Here is a 20,730-nt window from a genome sequence, read left to right on the forward strand (position 1 = left end):
CCCTTTCTATATTCCCCTCCCCTCTCAATTTCTTTCTCTCCTATCCAATAAAAAAAAAAAAAAAAGCTTGAACTGGAGTTGGTGTATTGCACCAAAGTAAAAGACTCTGGGGTGAGTAGAGGTGGGGAGGGGAGTTCAGGTCCTGGAACATGAAGGCAGAGGACCTAGTGGAGGTTGTATTGTTATGTGGAAAACTAGAAAATGTTATGCATGGACAAACTATTGTATTTACCATCAATTGTAAAACATTAACCCCCCAATAAAGAAATAATTTAAAAAAATGACTGCTAGGAGCAGTGGATTCTTAGTGCTGACATTGAGCCCCAGCAATAACCCTGGAGAAAAAGAAAGAGAAAGAAAGAAACAAAGAGCAAACAAGTAAAAAAAAAAAGAGAGAGAGAGAGAGAGAGAGAAAGAGAAAGAGAATGAATTACTAAGGTGCTGAATGGTGATACACCTAGCAGAGTTCATATGTTACCATCTGCAAGGATCTGGGCTCAAGCCCCTGACCCCACATGTAGGGGACAGCTTCACTAGCAGTGAAGCACTGCTGCAGATATCTCTCTTTTTCTCTCTAGCTCCCTTACTCTCCCTTCCCTTTCAATTTCTGTCTCTATATAAATAATGAAGCCTGGCAGGAGTGGCGAATTTGCTGTGTAGGCACCTTTAAAGCTGAGTCTTACCTCTGGAAGCCTCCTTGCCTCCCTTTTCTGTGCCTTTGCTCACACTGTCCCCTTCCTGGTATAGTCAGTATATATCCCTGCCTTTGTAGTGCTATCAGCTTCATCTCTCACATCTGCACTAGTGGACATTCAAGTCTGGCCCACCTGACCATGATCTGTCAATATGCCCAACATGGCAGAGACCCTGGGTGGACTGTCATGCTACCCCCACCTGGTACACAGTTGGCACTCAGATATGAGGTAGATGATTTGAATTCATCTCAGTCCTGATCACGCGGTATGGGCTCTGCCTCTCTTTCACACACAGTGGAAACATACCCAGGGCAATAGGGGAGAGGGAAATTTAATGTTTAGCATGGACCTTCTGCTGGATTCTGGGGATGCAGTGGTGAATAAACTGAACATGATCTCTGCACCCTTGATGATTTTCACGTTCCCAGAAAGGGAGCTGGAATGGAGGGGGGGGGGTGGAGAGAAAGGGAAGGAAGGGAGGAGGGTGATTCATTCTCAGAGACAGAAAGAAGAAGACCTGTAAGTAATAAATGAAAGAGAAGGGGAGTGATACAGAATGAGAAAGACTAGAGGAAAAGTGAGGTGGAGGAAACAGAAGGAAGAGGCAAGAACAAAGTGTCAGATTCAAAGGGGATGGGGGAGGAAAGACTCACACAGCTGCTCACAGGGAGAGGAGAGAGGATGGAAGAGTGGGCCAAGAGAGGCTCCTGGCGGCTGGGATGGCAGGGACGTGCCCCTTCCTGGGGAGCAGTGGGACCTGGAGTTTTGTTTACTACTCCACTGGGACTGATCAGGACTTGCCTCCATAGGCTTCTGACTCACAGAGATGAATGAGATCTCTTTCTGTGGAGTCCCTGGGGAGCCTTTCCAGAGCAAGGAGCCTCTCGGTTTGGGATCTGAATGAGCTCAGTTGGCTGGCAGCCAGGCTGGGAGGAGGCGGCACTGGGTGGTTGTGGGCACCCCTTGTGGCAGCTGCCAGAGCATTCTCCTCCCAGAAGGGAAGCCATAATCACCCAGTTAGTTCTACCCCACTGCCCTTTCCTTCCAAGCTCCCCTCCCTACTATCTGCCCCTTTCTCTCCCTTTAGCACACTGCCTGTATCTCTGGGGAAGGGCAGGGCCAATGATCTCCAGGTTGGATATAAAAATAATTCGAGTCTAGGGATTTATACTTGGAGGATAAGCTCTAGAAGAGAATTTAGAGTCCTTTCATTCAAAATTCTACACAGTCATCAGTTAGCTTTGGTTCAGAGCTTGAGCTGGAGACACAGTAAAGGCCCCTCATCTTCGTAGGCTTGTGGGGGAGACAGGTACTTACTTACTTACTTATTTAATTTATTTATTTTTGCCTCCAGGGTTATTGCTGGGGCTCAGTGCTTGCACCATGAATCCACTGCTCCTGGAGGCCATTCCCCCCCCTTTGTTGCCCTTGTTGTTGTAGCCTTGTTGTGGTTATTAATTGTTGTTGATGTTGTTCATTGTTGGATAGGACAGAGAAATGGAGAGAGGAGGGGAAGACAGAGGGGGAGAGAAAGATAGATACCTGTAGACCTGCTTCACTACCTGTGAGGCGACTCCTCTGCATGTGGGGAGCCGGGGGCTCGAACCCAGATCCTCACACAGGGACTTGTGCTTTGTGCCACATGCGCTTAACCCGCTGCGCTACTGCCCGACCCCCAGTACTTACTTTATTAATGACTGAAGGGATCTAGATAGATGGGCAAAGAGGGAAGGCACTAGATGAGTGACCTTTGAGGGCCTGTCATGCTGCCATAAACCTGAGATGAAAGACCTCTTCCCTTGACACCTGAGATGAAAGACCTCTTCCCTGCCCCAAAGATAGCTCAGAATATGGGGGAAGCGATGGATCAGTATGGGTTTGGACTGAGGTGGTGAGGATCCATATATATATGTATATATATATTTAAGTCTTTTAAAAAATATTTTTAAAAATATTTTTTAATATTTGTTCCCTTTTGTTGCCCTTACTGGTTTATTATTATAGTTATTACTGTTGTTATTGGATAGGGCAGAGAGAAATGGAGATGGGGAAAACAGAGAGAGGGGGAGAGAAAGATAGACACTTGCAGACCTGCTTCACCACCTGTGAAGCGACTCCCCTGCAGTTGGGGAGCCGGGGGCTCGAACCAGGATCCTTATGCCGGTCCTTGCGCTTTGCACCATGTGTGCTTAGCTTGCTATGCCACTGCTCGACTCCCAAGATATATATTTTTAAAGTAAATTTCTTTTCCTAATCTTTATTTATTTATTGGACAGAGACAACCAGAAATCAAGAGGAAAGGCGTGATAGAGAGGGAGGGAGACACCTGCAGCACTGCTTCAGCACTCATAAAGCTTTCCCCCTGCAGATGGGGACTGGGGTTCAAACCCGGGTCCTTGTGCATTGTGGCATGTACGCTCAACCGGGTGAGCCACCCCCCACCCCACCCCCCAAAAAAGATCTTGACAAGGGAAATGAGTAATATTTCTTTTTCTGCTCTCTTTCCTCTGGGGAACAGATGTATGGAGGTAAAGGGACTCCCCCAGTGAATTAGAGCTGATACCTGAACTCGAAACCACCAGTGGGTCCAAATACTCAGAGTCCTCTGTTTCTGCTCCTTCCTCTGGTCCTTGAATAAGATCTCTTCCTCTCTTCCCAGGCTCCTACTTGATGGTCAATGCTTCCCAGCATAGTCCAGGCCAGCGGGCCCACGTCATCTTCCAGAGCCTGAGTGAGAATGATACCCACTGTGTGCAGTTCAGCTACTTCCTGTACAGCCGGGATGGTCACAGCCCGGGTACTCTGGGCATCTATGTGCGTGTCAATGGGGGCCCCCTGGGCACTGCTGTCTGGAATATGACTGGATCCCATGGGCGTCAGTGGCACCAGGCTGAGCTGGCTGTCAGCACCTTCTGGCCCAATGAATATCAGGTGGGCTGGGTTCAGTTTATGGTCAGCCTGTGGTCATGCTGGGAGGTAGAGGGTGTCACTTGGAGGTCAGAGTGAGCAAGTGGCTGAGGGTGGAATTGACCTGTGTTCAGCACCAGGAGTTCAATCTGTGGTCAAGGCCAGGGGTCAGTCTGAGGTCAGCATTGGGCTACTCAGTGACAGTCTAGTTTGGGCTTCACATCAGAGGTCATTGTTAATAGGAATGGTCTCACTGGGGCCAGGGGAGTTGGAATAGTGCTGACTTAGAAACCTTGTCTGTCTGGGTAAAGAATATTGCTGCTTGAAGCTAATTGTTGGGAACTGGGATGGCTTCTCTGGCCTTCTGTTAACTCTGGGTGCTGACACCCCCTCCCACAATTAGCTGGCTTGATAGGGAGGGTAAGCTGGCCTGACTTTTGCTGGTTGAGGAGGATGGAGCTATAGAGAACCGGAAAAAGAACCTTGACGGTGGGCACCTCCCAAGGCAGAGCTGGAGGGATGTCAGTGTGACAGGGACTGTCCCGCCTCCCCCAGGTGCTGTTTGAGGCCCTCATCTCCCCAGACCACAAGGGCTACATGGGGCTAGATGACATCCTGCTTCTCAGCTACCCCTGTGGTGAGTCCTCTGGGGCACAGGGTGAGGGGTGCAGGGCGGCCACGAGTTTTACCTGGGGTGGGGGTGGGGGTAAGGTGTGTGTGTGGGTAGGCACAGGCCCAACCTAACCCGTCGCTTCTTACCCGCAGCGAAGGCACCGCACTTCTCCCGCCTGGGTGACGTGGAGGTCAACGCGGGCCAGAATGCCTCCTTCCAGTGCATGGCGGCGGGTCGGGCAGCCGAGGCGGAGCATTTCCTCCTGCAGGTGAGGGGCGGAGGGCTTCGGTCAAGAGGAGGGTGTAGTTCTGGCTCCTTTGCAAGGCGCTTTGGCCTACATCACCCTCCAGCACCCACACACACGCGTCCCAGCTCTCCGCTAGGGTCTGCTGTGTTCACCGGGGCACCCCTGTCTGCCTCTGTATACCGGGCAGCCCCAACCACACGCACGCTTCATCGAAGACAGCGAACAGGATTCCTTAATCAGCTTCTTGTTACGCATCTTTCTAGGGTAGTGACCTCACTGGAGGGGCAGTTGGGTGGGACCATGGCATCTGTCACCCTCCTCCCCCCGGTCAGAGCCAGATCGGAGGCTTCCCTCTCCCGCGCCCCTGACTCCAGTGTCCCTTCTGCCTGTGCCAGCGGCAGAGCGGGACGTTGCTGCCCGCAGCCAGCGTGCGGCACATCAGCCACCGGCGCTTCCTGGCCACATTTCCGCTGGTCGCCGTGGGCCGCGAGGAGCAGGACCTGTATCGCTGCGTGTCCCAGGCCCCGCGCGGCGCGGGTGTCTCCAACTTCGCGGAGCTCATCGTTAAGGGTCAGCTGCTGACACTCTCGGAGGAGGGGCCCGAGGGGCGTGGCCACACCGGGGCGTGGCCAACAGGAGGTTGTCTGGTGGGCGTGGTCATAGGGGGCGGGACTTGTGCCCCTGGGAATGAAGTCTGATCCCGGGTAATGAGAGGCTATTGGAAAGGAGGATATGAGGACAAGGGATGAGTAAGATGGCAAAGCCAGGCCTGGTTGTGGGGCACCCAGAGTTTACCTGAAAGATCGTGCATGGGTTGGAGCGAGGAGTTAGGAATTTGGACCCAAGTGAGGGAGAGGATGTGGGTTGAGGGGTGAGGCGGGTGCTATTTTGGGAGTGGGGCGCCCTTTGGGGATTGAGTCTGGGCAGGAGAGGCAGTGGTCAAGGATTTGCAGGCGGGAGGGGCCTGGGAAAACAGTAAGGACTCCTAGGGATTTGAATTTGATGGGAAGTGGACTTAGGGTTGGGGTCTTACAATAGCACCCCAGGGCTCTAAATCTCCCTCTTCTCCTCACAGAGCCCCCCACTCCCATCGCGCCCCCTCAGCTGCTGCGTGCTGGCCCCACCTATCTCATCATCCAGCTCAATACTAACTCCATCATTGGCGACGGGCCCATCGTGCGCAAGGAGATCGAATATCGCATGTCGCGCGGCCCGTGGGCCGAGGTGCATGCAGTCAACCTGCAGACTTACAAACTGTGGCACCTTGACCCTGACACTGAATATGAGATCAGCGTGCTGCTTACTCGCCCAGGCGATGGGGGTACTGGCCGCCCAGGACCCCCCCTCATCAGCCGCACCAAATGCGCTGGTGAGTACTACCAGGCCCAGTCGTGTTTACACCCCCCCCCCCCATTTTTGTTTTGGGCTCTTGGCAACCAAGGGACCCAGGGGGAAGTCTATGACCTGGATTTGTGGTTGTAAGGCCTTCTAGAATGTTATCGTGACATTTCCTCTATCCTTGTTATTATGGTAACAAGGCAATAATGATAGCTCACTCTTTGTGCCAGACATCTATCTATACATATAGATGTATATTTATTGATTTTTTAAAGATATTTTCTTTTTAAGATTTTATTTATTGATTGATGAGAAAGATAGGAAGGAGAGAGAGAGAGAGAGAACACCAGATATCACTCTGGTACATGTGTTGCCTGGGATTGAACTCAGAACCTCATGGTTGAGAGTCCAGTGCTATATCTACCTCCCATACCACGTGTATTTATTCATTTTTAAATTAATTTTTTTCCTGCCACCATTGTTATCTCTGGGGCTCCATGCTGGCACTATGAACCCTGGCGGCCTTTATTTATTATTTTTATTGGATAGGACTGAGAGATATTGAGAGGAGAGGGGAGAGAGGGACAGAGAAAAATAGACGTCCACAGACCTGCTTCAGCATACCCTCTGCAGGTAGGGAACAGGTTCTCGAGCTTGGGTCTTTCTCCATGGTAATGTGTATACTTAACTGGGTGTGCCAACACCTGACCCTACCCCCCCCCCCACGCACATTTACTGATTTAAAACGCAAAGCTACACCATTGTGTAGGTACTGTTGTTGTCATACTCATTTTACTGAGGATGTAACTGAGATACAGAGATGTGAAAGGACTGGCCCAAGGCCAAACTGTAAGTGGCAGAGCTGACCCAAAGTCAAGCTATAAGTGGCACACCTGCAGCTTGGCTTCACTACTCATGAAACTTCCCCTGTAGGTGGGAACCAGGGTCCTTGAACCTGGGTCCTTACACACTGTAATGTGTGTACTTAACTAGGTTTGTCACAACTTGGCCTCCTTTGGTGTTCTTGAAAACTGAAAATTGACTTGGGGGCCCTAGTGCTAGAGTGTCCTGTAGAGTACACTCATGGGACCCAGTCCCCACCTGCAGGGGAGAAGTTTTGGGAGTGGAAAAGCAATACTGCAGGTCTCTCCCTTAGTTTGACCAGAGCACTGGTTAGCTTTGGCTTATGGTGGTTCAGGGGATTGAACCTGGGACTTCAGAGCATTAGGCATGAGAGTCTCTGCATAACCATTTTGCTAGTTACCCTCGCCCAAGGTGTCTTTCTCTCTCGCTATCTTGGGATGCTTGTCTGAATGGCTCTACAATATGTATTCTTAGTTCTGTTATACATTATATCATCTAGATAATCAGCTAAGCATTGTAAGAAAAAGTGTGTGATTGAATTCTAGCATTTGTATCCAAGATAACGAACGGTACTGGAGGAGCCCTCCAAGCTTAATTAGAAGAGAAATTGAGAATATAATTTTTCATTCTGTAATTTAAGTGTTGTTTTTTAAATTGGAGTAATTGTAGACTTACATGCCGTTGTAAAAAATACAGATTCCATGTACACTTTACTCTGTTTCCTGTTATAGTAACATTTCACAAACTGTATTATAATATTGTAACCAAGATACTGACATGGGAATGATCCATAGTTTTTTTTTTTTTTTTGCCTCCAGAGTTATCACTGGGGCTCAGTGGCTGCACTATGAATCCACTGCTCCTGGAGGCTATTTTTTCCCTTTTGTTGCCCTTGTTGTTTATCAGTGTTGTTATTATTGTCATTGTTAGGACAGAGAGAAATGGAGAGAGGAGGGGAAGACAGAGGGGGGAGAAAAAGATAGACACCTGCAGACCTGCTTCACTGCTTGTGAAGCGACTGCCCTGTGGGTGGGGAGCCAGGGGCTCAAACTGGGATCCTGGCGCAGGTCCTTGCACTTCATGCCATGTGTGCTTAACCTGGCCCCCAATCCATAGATCTTATCAGTTTTCCCCAGTTTCATCTGTACTCATTTGTGTGTCTGTGTATGCATTTTACTCTGCACAACTTATCACATGTGTAGGTTTGTTTATTTATGTGATGTGGAGTCTCAAACCTAGGCCTTGCACATGTAAGACTCAAATTCTATCAGTTGAACTGTCTCCTAGACCAGTCCTTCATATCTAAAATGTTATTATTTAAAAAATGTTATATATATAAGAAATCATACTGTATATAATTTTTTGGAACTGAGTTTTATTTGGTAATAACTTGGTTGAGATGTAATTTACATGTCATACAATTCAATCATTAGAGGATGCATTTCAATGTTTTTTTCCTAAATTTAATTATCTTTATTTTTTTATTGGATAGAGACAGCGAGAAATTGAGAGGGAAAGGGGTGATAGAGAGGGAGAGAGACAGAGAGACACCCGTGGCAATGTTTCACCACTTGCAAAGCTTTCCCCCCGTAGGTGGGGACTGGGGGCTTGAACCTGGGTCCTTGTGTACTGTAGCATGTATATTCAACCAGGTGCACCACCTCCCAGCCCCCATGTCAGCGGTTTTTAGTGTAGTCAGAGTTGTACAAGTATCTTTATAATCACTTCGAGAACATTGCAGCACCCCAAAAGGAAATCTTGTACCCACTAGGGATCTAACTCTCCACTCTCTATCTCTCCCCATTACCCTCAGCCCTAGGCAATCACTAACTTGATGTCTTTATAGATCTGTCTCATTGTGGACATTTCATGTGAATGGAATTAGGTAATATATGATCTTTTGTGGCAAGCTTCTTTCACTTAGCATAATGTTCTCAAGGTTTTTCCATATTGTAGCATCTACCCGCATTTTATTTCTTTTTATTGTTGAATAATGTTGTATAAATTTAACCACTCATTAATTGATAGACTGTTTATACTTTTTAGTGTATGATAGGCAGTGTTGCTATGAATATTCATGTGCAAGTTTTTGTGTGGACATATATTTGCATTTTTCCTGAGTATTTATCATATATATAATTTGGTAACTATGTTGAAACTGAGAAACTGCTGAACTATTTTCCAAAGCAACTATATCATTTTACATTTCCATCAGTAGTGTATTAGGGCTCCAATTTCTCGTTATCCTTGCCAACACTTGTTATTATGTCTTCTGATTAAAATCCTCCTAATGGATGTGAATTGGTAGCTCATTGTTGTTTTAATTTGCATTTCCCTGATGGATAATGATGTTGAGTACTTTTTCATGTTTTTATTGTCATTTTATGTCTTCTCTGTGAAAATGTCTGTTCAGACCCTTTACCTACTTTGTATGTTGGGTTATGTATCTTTTGCTGTAATATCTTTTATATAGACTGGCTATCATGTCCATAGGCACAACTTCTTTCAGTGTGCTTCATTTTTACTGCACTTTGCAAGTACTGCACTTTTTACATATTGAAGCTTTGTGGCAAACCTGAGCTGAATTAAGTCTGTTTGTGTCACATTTAATTAAGGTACATACAGTGGCTTCTTGTTTTTAGACATAACGCTATTACACATCTAAAAGACTATAGTAAAGTGTAAACATAACTTTTATATGCACTGGGAAACCAGAAAATTTGTGTGACTCACTTTAATGTGACATATTGCAGTGATCTGAAATCAAACCCACACTATCTACAAGAGATGTCTGTGTAGGCAATTTTTCTTCCACTTTGTCAGTTGTCATTTAATTTTCTTAATTATGCCTTTTGAAGCACAGAAATTTTAAATTTTGATGAAGCTCAAATTATCTACTTTTTCTTTAGTTGTCTGCACTTTTTTGATGTTTTGTGTAAGACATCATTGCCTAAAGTAAAGTTATGATTTGCCCCTTTTTCTAAGAGTTTTCTAGTTTTTGTTCTCATAGTTCAGCCATTGATCCATTTTCAGTTAATTTTGCCTAGGGAGTGACACAGGAATCTGACTTAATTCTTTTTTACATGTTGTTGTGTTGTTGTCCAATTGTCCCAGCACTATTTGTTAAAAATATTTTATTTTTATTTTATTTTTTATTTGTTTCTTTTTCTATTGAGTTGTTTTGGTGTCAAGGCTTTTTTTTTTTTTTTGCATAGTATAATTCCCTACAGATTCATCAAAGTCACTGTGGTTTTTTTTTTCTTAAATATATTTATTATTGGATAGAGGAGGAGAAAAATTGAGAGGGGGAGGGGAGTATAGAAAGAGAGACAGAGGGATACCTGCAGCTCTCTGCTTCACCACTTGTGAAGCTTTCTCTCTGTAGGTGGGGACCAGGGGCTTGAACCTGGCTTCTTGCACACTGTAGTGTGTTCACTTAACCAGGTGCACCACTGCCTGGCCCCTCAAAGTCACTGTATGTGTCATTAGTTCATTCATTTCTACTGCTAAGTAGTACATATTACATGACGTGGCTAAACTACAGTTTAAACATTTACTTATTGAAGGATATCAGAACTAGGCTCAGGTTTTAGATGCTATAAGTAAAGTTGCTATGAACATTTGTATACAAGTTTTTGAATAAACAAAGATTTTAAATTTGGTAGTGGGGGTTGATAGCATAAGGGTTATACAAAGAGATTCTCATGTCTGAGGCTCCAAAGTTCCAGGTTCAATCCCCCACACCAACATAAAATAGAGCTGAATACAAAAAATTAATTTTTCTGGGATAAATGCCCAAGGGTACAGTTGATGGTTCATATGGTAATTCCATACTTAGTTTTATCAGAAACTGCCAAGGGTGGCTGTATTGTTCTCTCTTCTTACCGACAATGTATGAGTTTTCTGCATCCTTGTCAGCATTTGGTGTTGTCATTATCCTTTTATTTTAGCCATTCTGATTTGTGTGTAGTCATATCACACTCTGGTCTCAATTTGCATTTCTTTATGCCTGGAGATGTTGAGCATCTTAGCATGTGTTATTTGCCATCTGCATATCCATCTCAATGTTCATATTTTTGGCCATTTTCTAATGTGATTTTTCATTTTTTTTGCTGTTGAGTTTTGAGCATTGTTAATACATTCTAGATAATAATACTTAACGAAGCACTATCCCTACATACCTAGTAAGATATGTAGTTTGTATATATCTTTTCCTGGCTTTTTGCTTACGTTCTAATCCTCTACTTGGGTTGTCAAAGAGCAACTATTTTTGATTTGGATGAAGAATAATTTATTTATTATAATTTTCTTTTATGAATTGCTACTTTGTTGTTAAGGTTAAGATTGGGCCTAGTCCTAGGTCCCATTTTTTCTCCTTTTTTTTTTTTTCCTGAAAGTGTTATTATTTTACATTTAACTTCATGATTCACTTTGAATTAGTTTTTGGTTAAGGGATGCAGTTTGTTTATTATTCTTTAGTCTTTCTCTTCCTTTGCTTTTGTTGTTGTCCCTGGGGCTTCAGTGCTTTAGATTGACTTTTTCAGACAGAAAGAATCAGACAGAGAGAGGGGAAGAAACCCTAGCATAGAAGCTTTTTTTCAATGCTGAGGTGATGGTGGTGGCAGTGGTGTGGGGCAGGGTTTGAACTTGGGGTCATGTACATGGCAAAACAGCACACTGTCAGGTGAACTGTTTTGCTGGATTTACCCTTTTGTGCTTTTTTTTTCTCTTTGCAATTTTTTTAATGTTTTTATTTATTTATTTTACTAGGTAGAGACAGAGAAATTGGGAGAGGAGGAGGAGATAGAGAGGGAAAGAGACAGAGAGACACCTGCAGCCCTGCTTGAAGCTTGAAGCTTGAAGCTTTTCCCCCTGCAGTTGGGGACCAGGGGCTTGAGCCTGGGTCTTTGCACACTGTAATGTGTATGCTTCACTGCCTGCCTCCACTTTGGTGTTCCTGAAAACTGACCTTGAGGACCTGGTGCAGGCGTGTCCCATAAAGTACAACATTACCATGCACAAGGACCGGTCATCACCTGCAGAGAAGTTTTGAGAGTGGTAAAGCAGTGTTGTAGGTGTCTCACTTTCTCTCTATCTCTCCCTTCCCTCTCAATTTTTGTCTGTCTCTATCAAGTGATAGGAGGAAGAAGGTAAGAAGGCTCTGAAGTCCAGCTTCATCAGCACCCAAGGAGAGAGGAGGAAAAGGAGAGGGACATATGGAGGTAGTAATGCCATGAGTGGCTTGGAGGGGAAGAGAGGATTGTATCAGAAAGAAAAGGGGGCAGTTATGTATAAGTATACATAGATACATAGACAGATAGTTGTAGAGATGATGGTTGGCCCATGTCTACAACCTAGGGGGACTGTGGTGGCTTCCAGTGGGGAGACTGAAGATTCAGAGCTTTGGTGGTGGCAATGGAGTATATTTATACCTCTGTTGACATGTAATTTTGTAGGTAAATATAAAACTAAAAAAAAAGGCCACTGGAAGTGGTGGACTCATTGTGCAGTTACTACTGAGTTTTAGTATAGCCATGGTGGCAACAAATGAAGAGAATAAGAAAAAAAAGAAAACAACACTGCTGTGTGAAACCTCACTTAGTAACATATCTGGGGGAGATCTTTGGGTGGTGGGTTAGAGTGTTCCAGGAGATTCCTTTCCAGCTGAGGAGTCTGGGGGCAGGTTATGTAACCCCTTGGACCTTTGGTCTTGTTTTATAAAATGAGGATAATAATGATTCACTTTAATTATATTACAGAGAACATGATGGTTCGATATGTAAATGTTTATTGAGTGCTTATTGTGTGTTGGGTTCTATTATAGTTGCTAGAAATACAGGCCAAGCTAGAGAAACACTGCTAGAATGAGCTTTCCTTTCATGGGATCTCTACCTTGAACTCACATTCTGGTGGGGGGAAACAGTAGCCAAGTGAAATATGTAGTTTGTTGGATGGTAACATATGCAGTGAAGAACAAAGTAGAAAAGGAGAAACAGTGTGGAGGTAGGAGGATTGTTATTTTATCATTATTTTTTGTTACTAGGGTTTCACTGTGCCAAGTGAACTCTTTCAGATAGTACCAGAGTCAGAGAGACCTGCAGAGAAAGAACACTTATAACACTAGAATGTGTCCCAGTGCAATGGGGGTCAGACTGGAATTTGTGCAGATGATCACGCAGGTGAACCACCCAGGTGAACTATCTTTGTCTGCCCAGGATTGTTATTTTTTTTAAAAAAATTTAAATTTATTTATTTTTCCCTTTTGTTGCCCTTGTTGTCTTTTTATTGTTGTAGTTATTATTGTTGTTGTTATTGATGTCGTCATTGTTGGATAGGACAGAGAGAAATGGAGAGAGGAGGGGAAGACAGAGAGGGGGAGAGAAAGATAGACACCTGAAGACCTGCTTCACCGCCTGTGAAGTGACTCCCCTGCAGATGGGAGCTGGGGGCTCCAACTGGGATCCTTACTCCGGTCCTTGTGCTTTGTGCCATGTGCGCTTAACTTGCTGTGCTGCCGCCGGACTCCCCAGGATTGTTATTTTAAAAAGATTCAGGGGAAAATTTTCTGAGAAGGTAACATTTAAGCAGAGATGTGTTGCAGGGGAGAGACTGAATCTTGCAGAAAGCTAGAGAAATTGCTGAGGGATGGAACATTCTAGGCAGATCACAACAAGTTCAAAGCCTGGAGGCAGGCGATTGCTGGGTGTGTTTGAGGAGAAGCAGGGAGACCATTGCAACTGTGGTCTAGTGACTGATGTGAGGTGGCAGGAGAGGAGGTCTGAGTTGTGCTACAGATGTGGAATTCAGAGTCATTTTTTTTTCAGTCATTTTTTACTTTGAGTGAACTGGGGAACCATTGTGGGATTTGGAGTGCAGGTGTGACATTAGTACTTTATTTTTCCCTCCACATCTCTTTCTTTTTTTCCTCTTCCCTTTAAAAAATATTTATTTACTCATTTATTGCATTAAGACATAAAGAAACTGAGATAGAAATGGGAGATATCAAGGGAGAGAGAAAGAGAGACCCCTGCAGCACTGCTTCACCACTCATGAAGCTCCCTCTGCTTCAGGTGGGGACCGGGGGCTTGGACCAGGATCCCTGTGCATTGTAACGTGTGCTCAAGCAAGTGTGCCACCACTACCTGACCCCTGTCCCTTTCTTTCATCTTTTCACTAGAGCACTGCTGAACTCTGGTTTGTGCTGATGTGAAGGATTGAACTTGGGGCATCACAATCTGACAAGAGTCTTTTGCATAGCCACTTTATTATCACCCTGGCAAGCGACTTTATTTTAAAGGAAAACTCTGGCCTTTTTGTGGAGAATAGACCCTTGGGAGGCAAAGAAGCCAGAGGGGAGGTCAGTGAAGAGGTCATTGCCATGATCTGGCAGAGGTGATGGAGGCTGGGAGCTGGGAGGAGGAAGGGGTGGTGAAAAGTGGCTGGATCTGGACTTGTTTTGAAGGCAGAGCTCACTGCATTTACTGAAGGACTGGACTGTGCAGTTCTTCTTCTAGTGTTTGCCCTTCTTCCGTAGCCAGTCAACAGCGTCAGGTTGAGCCTGATGTAAAGTTTCGAGACCTCCTTTGAATCTGGAGAGGTGGCAGTCGTTGACTATGTGGGTCATAGTCTGTCTGTAGCCGCAGGGGCAGTTCGGGTTGTCTCTGGCTCCCCAGCGATGGAACATAGCGGCGCACCGGCCATGGCCTGTTCGATAGCGATTGAGGAGGGCCCAGTCATAACGTGCTAGGTCAAAGCCGGGTTGACGCTTGCAGGGGTCTGTGATGAGGTGTTTGTTCTTTACCTCAGCTGACTGCCAACTCTGTTTCCAAGAGTCTGGAACAGAGAAGTTCAGTGTAGGTGTAGGGGACCAGATTGGGTGAGGAGACGTCAAGCGTTGGACAGGGTGGGCGAAGATACCCGCGTATATTGACTGTGCAGTGAGAGAGGGAAACAAGAGAAGTCAAAGATGGCAACAATGGGTTTTGTCTGAACAGCTGGAAGGATGGAGTTGTCATTTACTGCAAAGGTGCTGACTGCAGGAGGAGCTGGAGGAGGTGGTGTCATAGATCTGGAGCTCTGTGCTGGAACTGTTGACTTTGAGGTGCCTATTTGATGTTCAAGTGGAGATATCCATCAGGTAGATGGATTCATGAGTGTTGAGTTCAGGAAAGAGGTTCAGGCTGTGGATATAAATTTGAAGGTTGTCACTTATAGACATGGTCTAGATGATATTTAAAGCCATGAAGTGGTGAGCCACTGGTGGTTCCCAATTGGGGATGATTTTGACTCCCAGGAGACATTGCAGTATCTGGAGACATATTGGTTGTCACAACTGAGAGGTGTGGTGCTAATAACAACATAAGGGCAGAGCAAGTCAGGGAAGCTGCTAGACATCCTACAGTGCACACACAACCCAGATAGCAAAGAGTTGTTTAGTCCAAATGTCAGTAGTGGCTAGGTTGGAAAACCCTGATTTAGTCCTTAGATATGTTTATTTATTTATTTTTAGTCCTTAGCTTTTAAGGAATAAATGTAGGTGGAAAAAGAGAGGAGTTGTGAAACCTGGACTCTGGGGCCCTCCAGTGTTTTGGGTCAACTCCTGGTAATTGCACAGAAAGACATTAAATGCTTGTGAAGTATAGTTTAGTGCCCAGCACACAGTAAACACTTAGTAAATGACAATGGCCATTATTCGGTGAACTTTACATAGCTATCACTGATCAGGTATTTGGAATAAAGTAAATTAGAGCAGGAGTGGGAGTTGGGTGGAGGTATAGCATTATGGTTATGCAAAGACACTCTCAAGCCTGAGGCTCTGAAGTCCCAGGTTCAGTCCTCCCCCACCCCCCACCCCGCCACCACCATAAGCCAGAGCTAAGCAGTGATCTGGTAAAAAAAAAAAAAAAAAGTAAATTAGAGCTCTGGAGTCCACAGGGAATTTCTTCCACTTCCCTTAGTGTATAGGTAAGGGAACTGGAATTCAAAGCCTGCCATTTCCTTGTGGGCCAAGAACCCTGGTTTTGTGTATCATTATTGTATTGTTTTGCTGACTATATAGTTCTTGATCATTCCCCTTTTTGTAGATGAGTGAACTGACATTTAGGGAGTTATTTGCTTAGATATATATAGTATGTTCATAGCAGAATCAGAACCTAAATTTGAATGTTCTGATTTTCAGTCTGTGGTTGCTCCCCCTGCCCAGGCCTTCTTGGTTATCACTGCAGCTTGGTACCTGCATGGCTTTACCTTTCCCGGAGGCCATTTCCCCTTTTTGGATAGAGGATGAGTGACAGGAAGACAGAGAGAGGAAGAGGGAGATAGAGAGACCCACAGCATTGCTCAACTGCTTGCGAAGTAGCCCCTGCAGGTGGAGGCTTGGTGACGTATGTGCTGTACTAGGGGAGCCACTGCCCAGCCCCTCTTGGGTGAGGAGATAACATAGTGGTTATGCAAAAAAGACTTTGATGCCTGAGGCTCTGTGATCACAGGTTTAATCTCCAGGACTACCATAAGCCAGAGCTGAGCAGTGCTCTGTAAAACAAACAAACAAAAAACAAACAAATAAAAAAAATCATGGGGCTGGGCATTAGCATAACTGGTAGAGTGCACATGTTACCATGACCAAGGACCTAGGTGCAAGCCCAGGCCCCCACCTGTACAGGAAAGCTTCATGAATGGTGAAGCAATGCTCTTTCTCTGTTCCCCTTCCCCCTCTGGATTTCTCTGTGTCTCAGCCCAAATGAATGAATAAAATATCTTTAAAATATTTATTTATTTGCTATGAGAGAAGTATACATAAGAATGCTCAGCTCAGGCTTATAAATGTGCCAGTGATTGCACCTGGAACCTCTGGGGCCTCAGGCATACAAATCCCATGTTTTGTTCTGTGGAGCTATCTCCTTGGTCCCCAGCCTACTGTTTCAAACAACAGCAGCAGTAGTAGCAGCCATTGCTGTCATTGCAAGCTTAATGCCCATCTTGTGCCAGGCACTGCTAAACACTTTATGTAGGCTGTCCAAGACAGAAACTCAGGCAGGGACCAGACAGACAGGACCCAAACAAGTCATCCTGTATCCTCTTAATTACATGCTTCTCTTCATTGACACCACGGCCACCTCCTTGATTAGCGAGCGCCTTGGCCAGGGGTTGTTTTGCTGCTGGCCAGCTGTGTTGTCATCTCCTCGATACCATTGAGAGTTCCTCTTTCACAGTTATTTACTGTAAAGACAATAATACAATGTCTGTAAAAGGCATTAAAAATCACTCTAAATCTCACCACCCTGGCCCAACAGCTGTTTCAGTTTTTCAGTCTTCTTCAGCTCTCTGCCCATATGCCGACAGTACACATTTTTGCACTCTTGTCATTGGGATGGAGAAAGCATTCTCTGTTCCACTTCCTTTGTTTGATGCTGTTACATGTGGTGTGTTGTTTGCAATTATGCTTATTGGCTGTAGAAGTCTACTGAGTGTCTCCATATTACTCAGATATTTACTTCCAGATCCCTATTATTCTAAATGATATAAATGGAAAAAGTCAGTGGTTATCATATTTTTCTCTTGAGTTATTTATTTAGAATGAATAGTCAGAAATAGCTGAAGGAAGGGCTTTGACTGAAAAAAAAATTGAAGATACATCTTTTTTTTTTTTTTTTTTGTCCTCCAGGGTTATCGATGGGGCTTGGTGCCTGCACCACAAATCTACTGCTTCTGGAGGGCATTTTTCCCCCTTTTGTTGCCCTTGTTGTTTTATCATTGTTGTGGTTATTGTTGTCATTGATGATGTTGTTGTTGGACAGGACAGAGAAATGGAGAGAGGAGGGGAAGACAGGGAGGGGAGAGAAAGATAGCCACCTGCAGATCTGCTTCACCACTTGTGAAGTGACCCCCCCCCCCCCCCCGTAGGTGGGGAGCTGCGGCTCAAACCAGGACCCTTGATCCTTGAGCTGGTCCTTGTGCTTCAAGTCACGTGCAGTTAACCCATCGTGCTACCACCCGACCCCTGAAGATACATCTTTTATAAATGGTTATATTGGGGCTGGGGGTGTAGCTCAGCAGTAGAGCACATGCTCTGTGTGTATAAGGAGCTGGCTGTGTTTGATTCTCAGCACTCCTTTCCCCCATGGTTGTACTAATTTATACTTTTATCAGTATCTCACCTTAGTGCACACATTTCTGTATTAATTAACATAAGATGGGGCAGCTTGTCTCACATTCATCTTCTGTAGGTCCCACACTTGCTTTTTCAAGGAAGGTGAAAATCTCCATTTTTTAATTGAGTAACCTGGTGTAAAAAAAAAAAGGGGGGGTAAGTAGCTTGCCTGAAGTTCCAGAACTGTTGAGGGGTGGAAGCTGGTATTTGAACCTTGGAGCACTGACCCCCGTTCACAGCCCCTTTCATGAAAAACAGTTGAATGTTGGGGCCGGGTGGTGGTGCACCTGGTTAAGCACACATACTTCAGTGTGCAAGGACCCGGGCTCAAGCCCCTGGTCCCCACCTGCAGGGGAGAAGCTTCACGACTGGTGAAGTACAGCTGCAGGTGTCTCTCTGTCTCTCTCCCTCTCTAACTCTCCCTTCCCCTCTCAATTCCTCTCTGTCTCTATCTAATAATAAATAAATAGATAAAAAAGAAGCTATTGAGTGTTTTAGGGTTGTTGTATGCTTGTTCATATTATTAAGATTGACATCATTTGGCTATAGTTAGCTGTTAGTCCCTTTGCCCTAAGGTGCATTTTGACCTATAATTGCCTGCACCCCTAAAGAATTTAAAGGAATGAAGCATCAAGGTCCCCAAGTTCTGTGTTAGCAGTGTGTGTTGGAGTGTGTCTGGATGCCAGATGGCTTTTGGAAAACACAGAGAGACTCATAAATTCACACCCCCTCAATCAACATATCAGAATATAGTCAACAAATGATTTGAACCACTGGATCTGCCCAGATTTGATCAGGGTGGATAGAGAGAGAAGTGTTCTTTTTCCCAGAGACTCTTCAGTCTAGTGAGATGTGTGTGTGTGGGGTTAACACAGCTGTTGGAGGTTGAGAAGCTCAAGTATGAGGCTATAGTTTTATCTTCCTAGTTAGTAGAGGCCGCTGTTTTGTGCCCTGCAAGTTGGTTTTTTTTTTTTTTTTTTTTTAAATCTTGAGTAGGGCTGCCTGTATTTAAAAAAATTAGAAGAGTTCACATAAAAACTGGAATTTATGGCTTCTTTCAAAACAGATCTTGCAGCCTTGAGCCCGTAGCCCTGCAGGGCAGCCTCACCTGGAGCTGAGTAGCAGCTGTCCCTGTGGGTCTTGTTTGCCGTAATCTCCTGTGTTACTAGTTTACAGTTAGTTTCTCTAAATGCATTAGGAATATCTCTTTGAGCCAGGAGCTGGATAGAAAACCTAAGTGTGGGTAGTGGGCTTAGAGCCATCAGCCCTCAGGTTGTAGTGCACAGGATGGCTAGTCTTTTAACCCGTCCCTGCCAGATGGAAATGCAGTCTGCTTGCTTATGGGGAGGATGGAACCAGACTGTAAGAAGTCAATGGGGTGGGCAGCTGATAGATCTCTTGGTGGGCCAGTACATGACTGGAGATGTGCTACATGCCTGCAGCTCAGGGAAAAAAGGAGGGTTCTTAGGTAGAAACAGAAACTTGAGTTGTGCTGCCTTTTGACCAGCATTTAAAACCATGTGACCCTCACATTCCAGCATTTAAAACCATGCAACCCTTACATTCCAGCATTAACAGTAGCTTGGCTAATGTATCCCTTCACATCTGCTTTGTAAAGTGTGTCTTGAGCAAACAAAACAGTATCAAACAATGCTAGGTTTGCACTTACAAGGCCAAACAGCAGTATTTTCTCACCTGCTCATTAAAATAACATTCAACTTTCCAGGATCCAGCATAAGATCCCATGATTGTCCAATTGAGGATGTTTTGCAGGTGCACACAAAGCTTGAGGGTGGAGGAGCTGTTTTTCAGAGTCAGGATGCGAGAGAGAAAAGGATCAGTTACAGTCATGGTTTCCCCCCATCATTTTACAGATGGGGTATTTCAGCCCAGAGGTTTGCTTGACCTCACTAAGCTGACCAGTACAGATGCAGTACTGGGGCTGAACCCTTGAGCTCCATCTTGGCTTCACTTCTGAAGCCTCAGTTTCTTTATAAGATAAGAATAAATATCTGGCCCTGTGGAATCAAGAGGCTTTAAAGCACAATAACATGTTCCTCCACCATGTTGGCAAAGCTAGCTGTCTCTTAGGAGACACACAGTAAGCACTCAGTAAATGGCAGTAGTGTTTGTGCATGTTTGTATTTTGAATAGTGAATTATTCATGAGGAGGAATGGAGTCTGGAACCCATCCAGACTTTTTTTTTGCTACCATAGGTTATATCACTGTGGTGTTTGCATGACTCTGCCGTTCCCATTGGTATTTATTTCTTTATTTAATTTTTTTTATTGTGTGATTAATGGTTTAAAGTCAACAGTGAAATGCAATAGTTTGTACATGCATAACATTTCTACGTAACAATACAACCCCCACTAGGTCCTCCTCTGCCATCATGTTCCAGGGCCTGAACCCTCCCTCCCCCTCTAACCCAGAGTCCTTTACCTTGGTGCAATACACCAGACCCAGTCCAAGTTCTCCTTTGTGTTTATTGTTCAACTTTTTTCTTTTTTTTGTAATTGGATTCATTTCATTGAAGATGCCTTTAAAATTTAGATGGAAAAAGAGTTCTGCCTATATTTTCCTCTAATTATTTGATAGTTTCTGGTCTAGCATCCAAGGAGTATTGAAACCCCCTACTATTACTGTGCTGCTGTTAATATATTGCTGTAGCCCTTTCAGCAGATGTCTGATGTATTTACATGTCCTCTCAGTGGGTGCATAGATGTTAATAATCATTAAGACCTCTTGATTGACCGATCCTCTGAGCATTAATTAATGTCCATCCCAATTTTTTAAAATATAGTTTGTTTTAAGGTCTATCATGTCAGATATGAGAATAGCTGTTCCTGCCCTTTGTTTGTGGTCCATTGGCTTGTATGGTGCTTTTCCATCCTTTCACTTTGAGTCTGTGTTTGT

At 44.7% G+C, this 20,730-nt stretch overlaps 1 protein-coding gene across 4 annotated transcripts in view; it reads left to right on the forward strand.

Moving 5' to 3' along the window:
* Positions 1-20,730, forward strand: part of PTPRU (protein tyrosine phosphatase receptor type U) — a 120,698-nt gene that overhangs the window by 22,899 nt on the left and 77,069 nt on the right. For all 4 annotated transcript variants that reach the window (XM_016187859.2, XM_007522443.3, XM_016187861.2 and 1 more), the window contains exons 3-7: positions 3,355-3,626; positions 4,158-4,239; positions 4,368-4,483; positions 4,858-5,032; positions 5,538-5,831. In XM_016187859.2, coding sequence (XP_016043345.1) covers positions 3,355-3,626; positions 4,158-4,239; positions 4,368-4,483; positions 4,858-5,032; positions 5,538-5,831 — 939 coding nt within the window. The remainder of the gene's footprint in view (positions 1-3,354; positions 3,627-4,157; positions 4,240-4,367; positions 4,484-4,857; positions 5,033-5,537; positions 5,832-20,730) is intronic.

The sequence above is a fragment of the Erinaceus europaeus genome, chromosome 13, assembly GCF_950295315.1.
Source record: "Erinaceus europaeus chromosome 13, mEriEur2.1, whole genome shotgun sequence".
NCBI lineage: Eukaryota > Metazoa > Chordata > Mammalia > Eulipotyphla > Erinaceidae > Erinaceus > Erinaceus europaeus.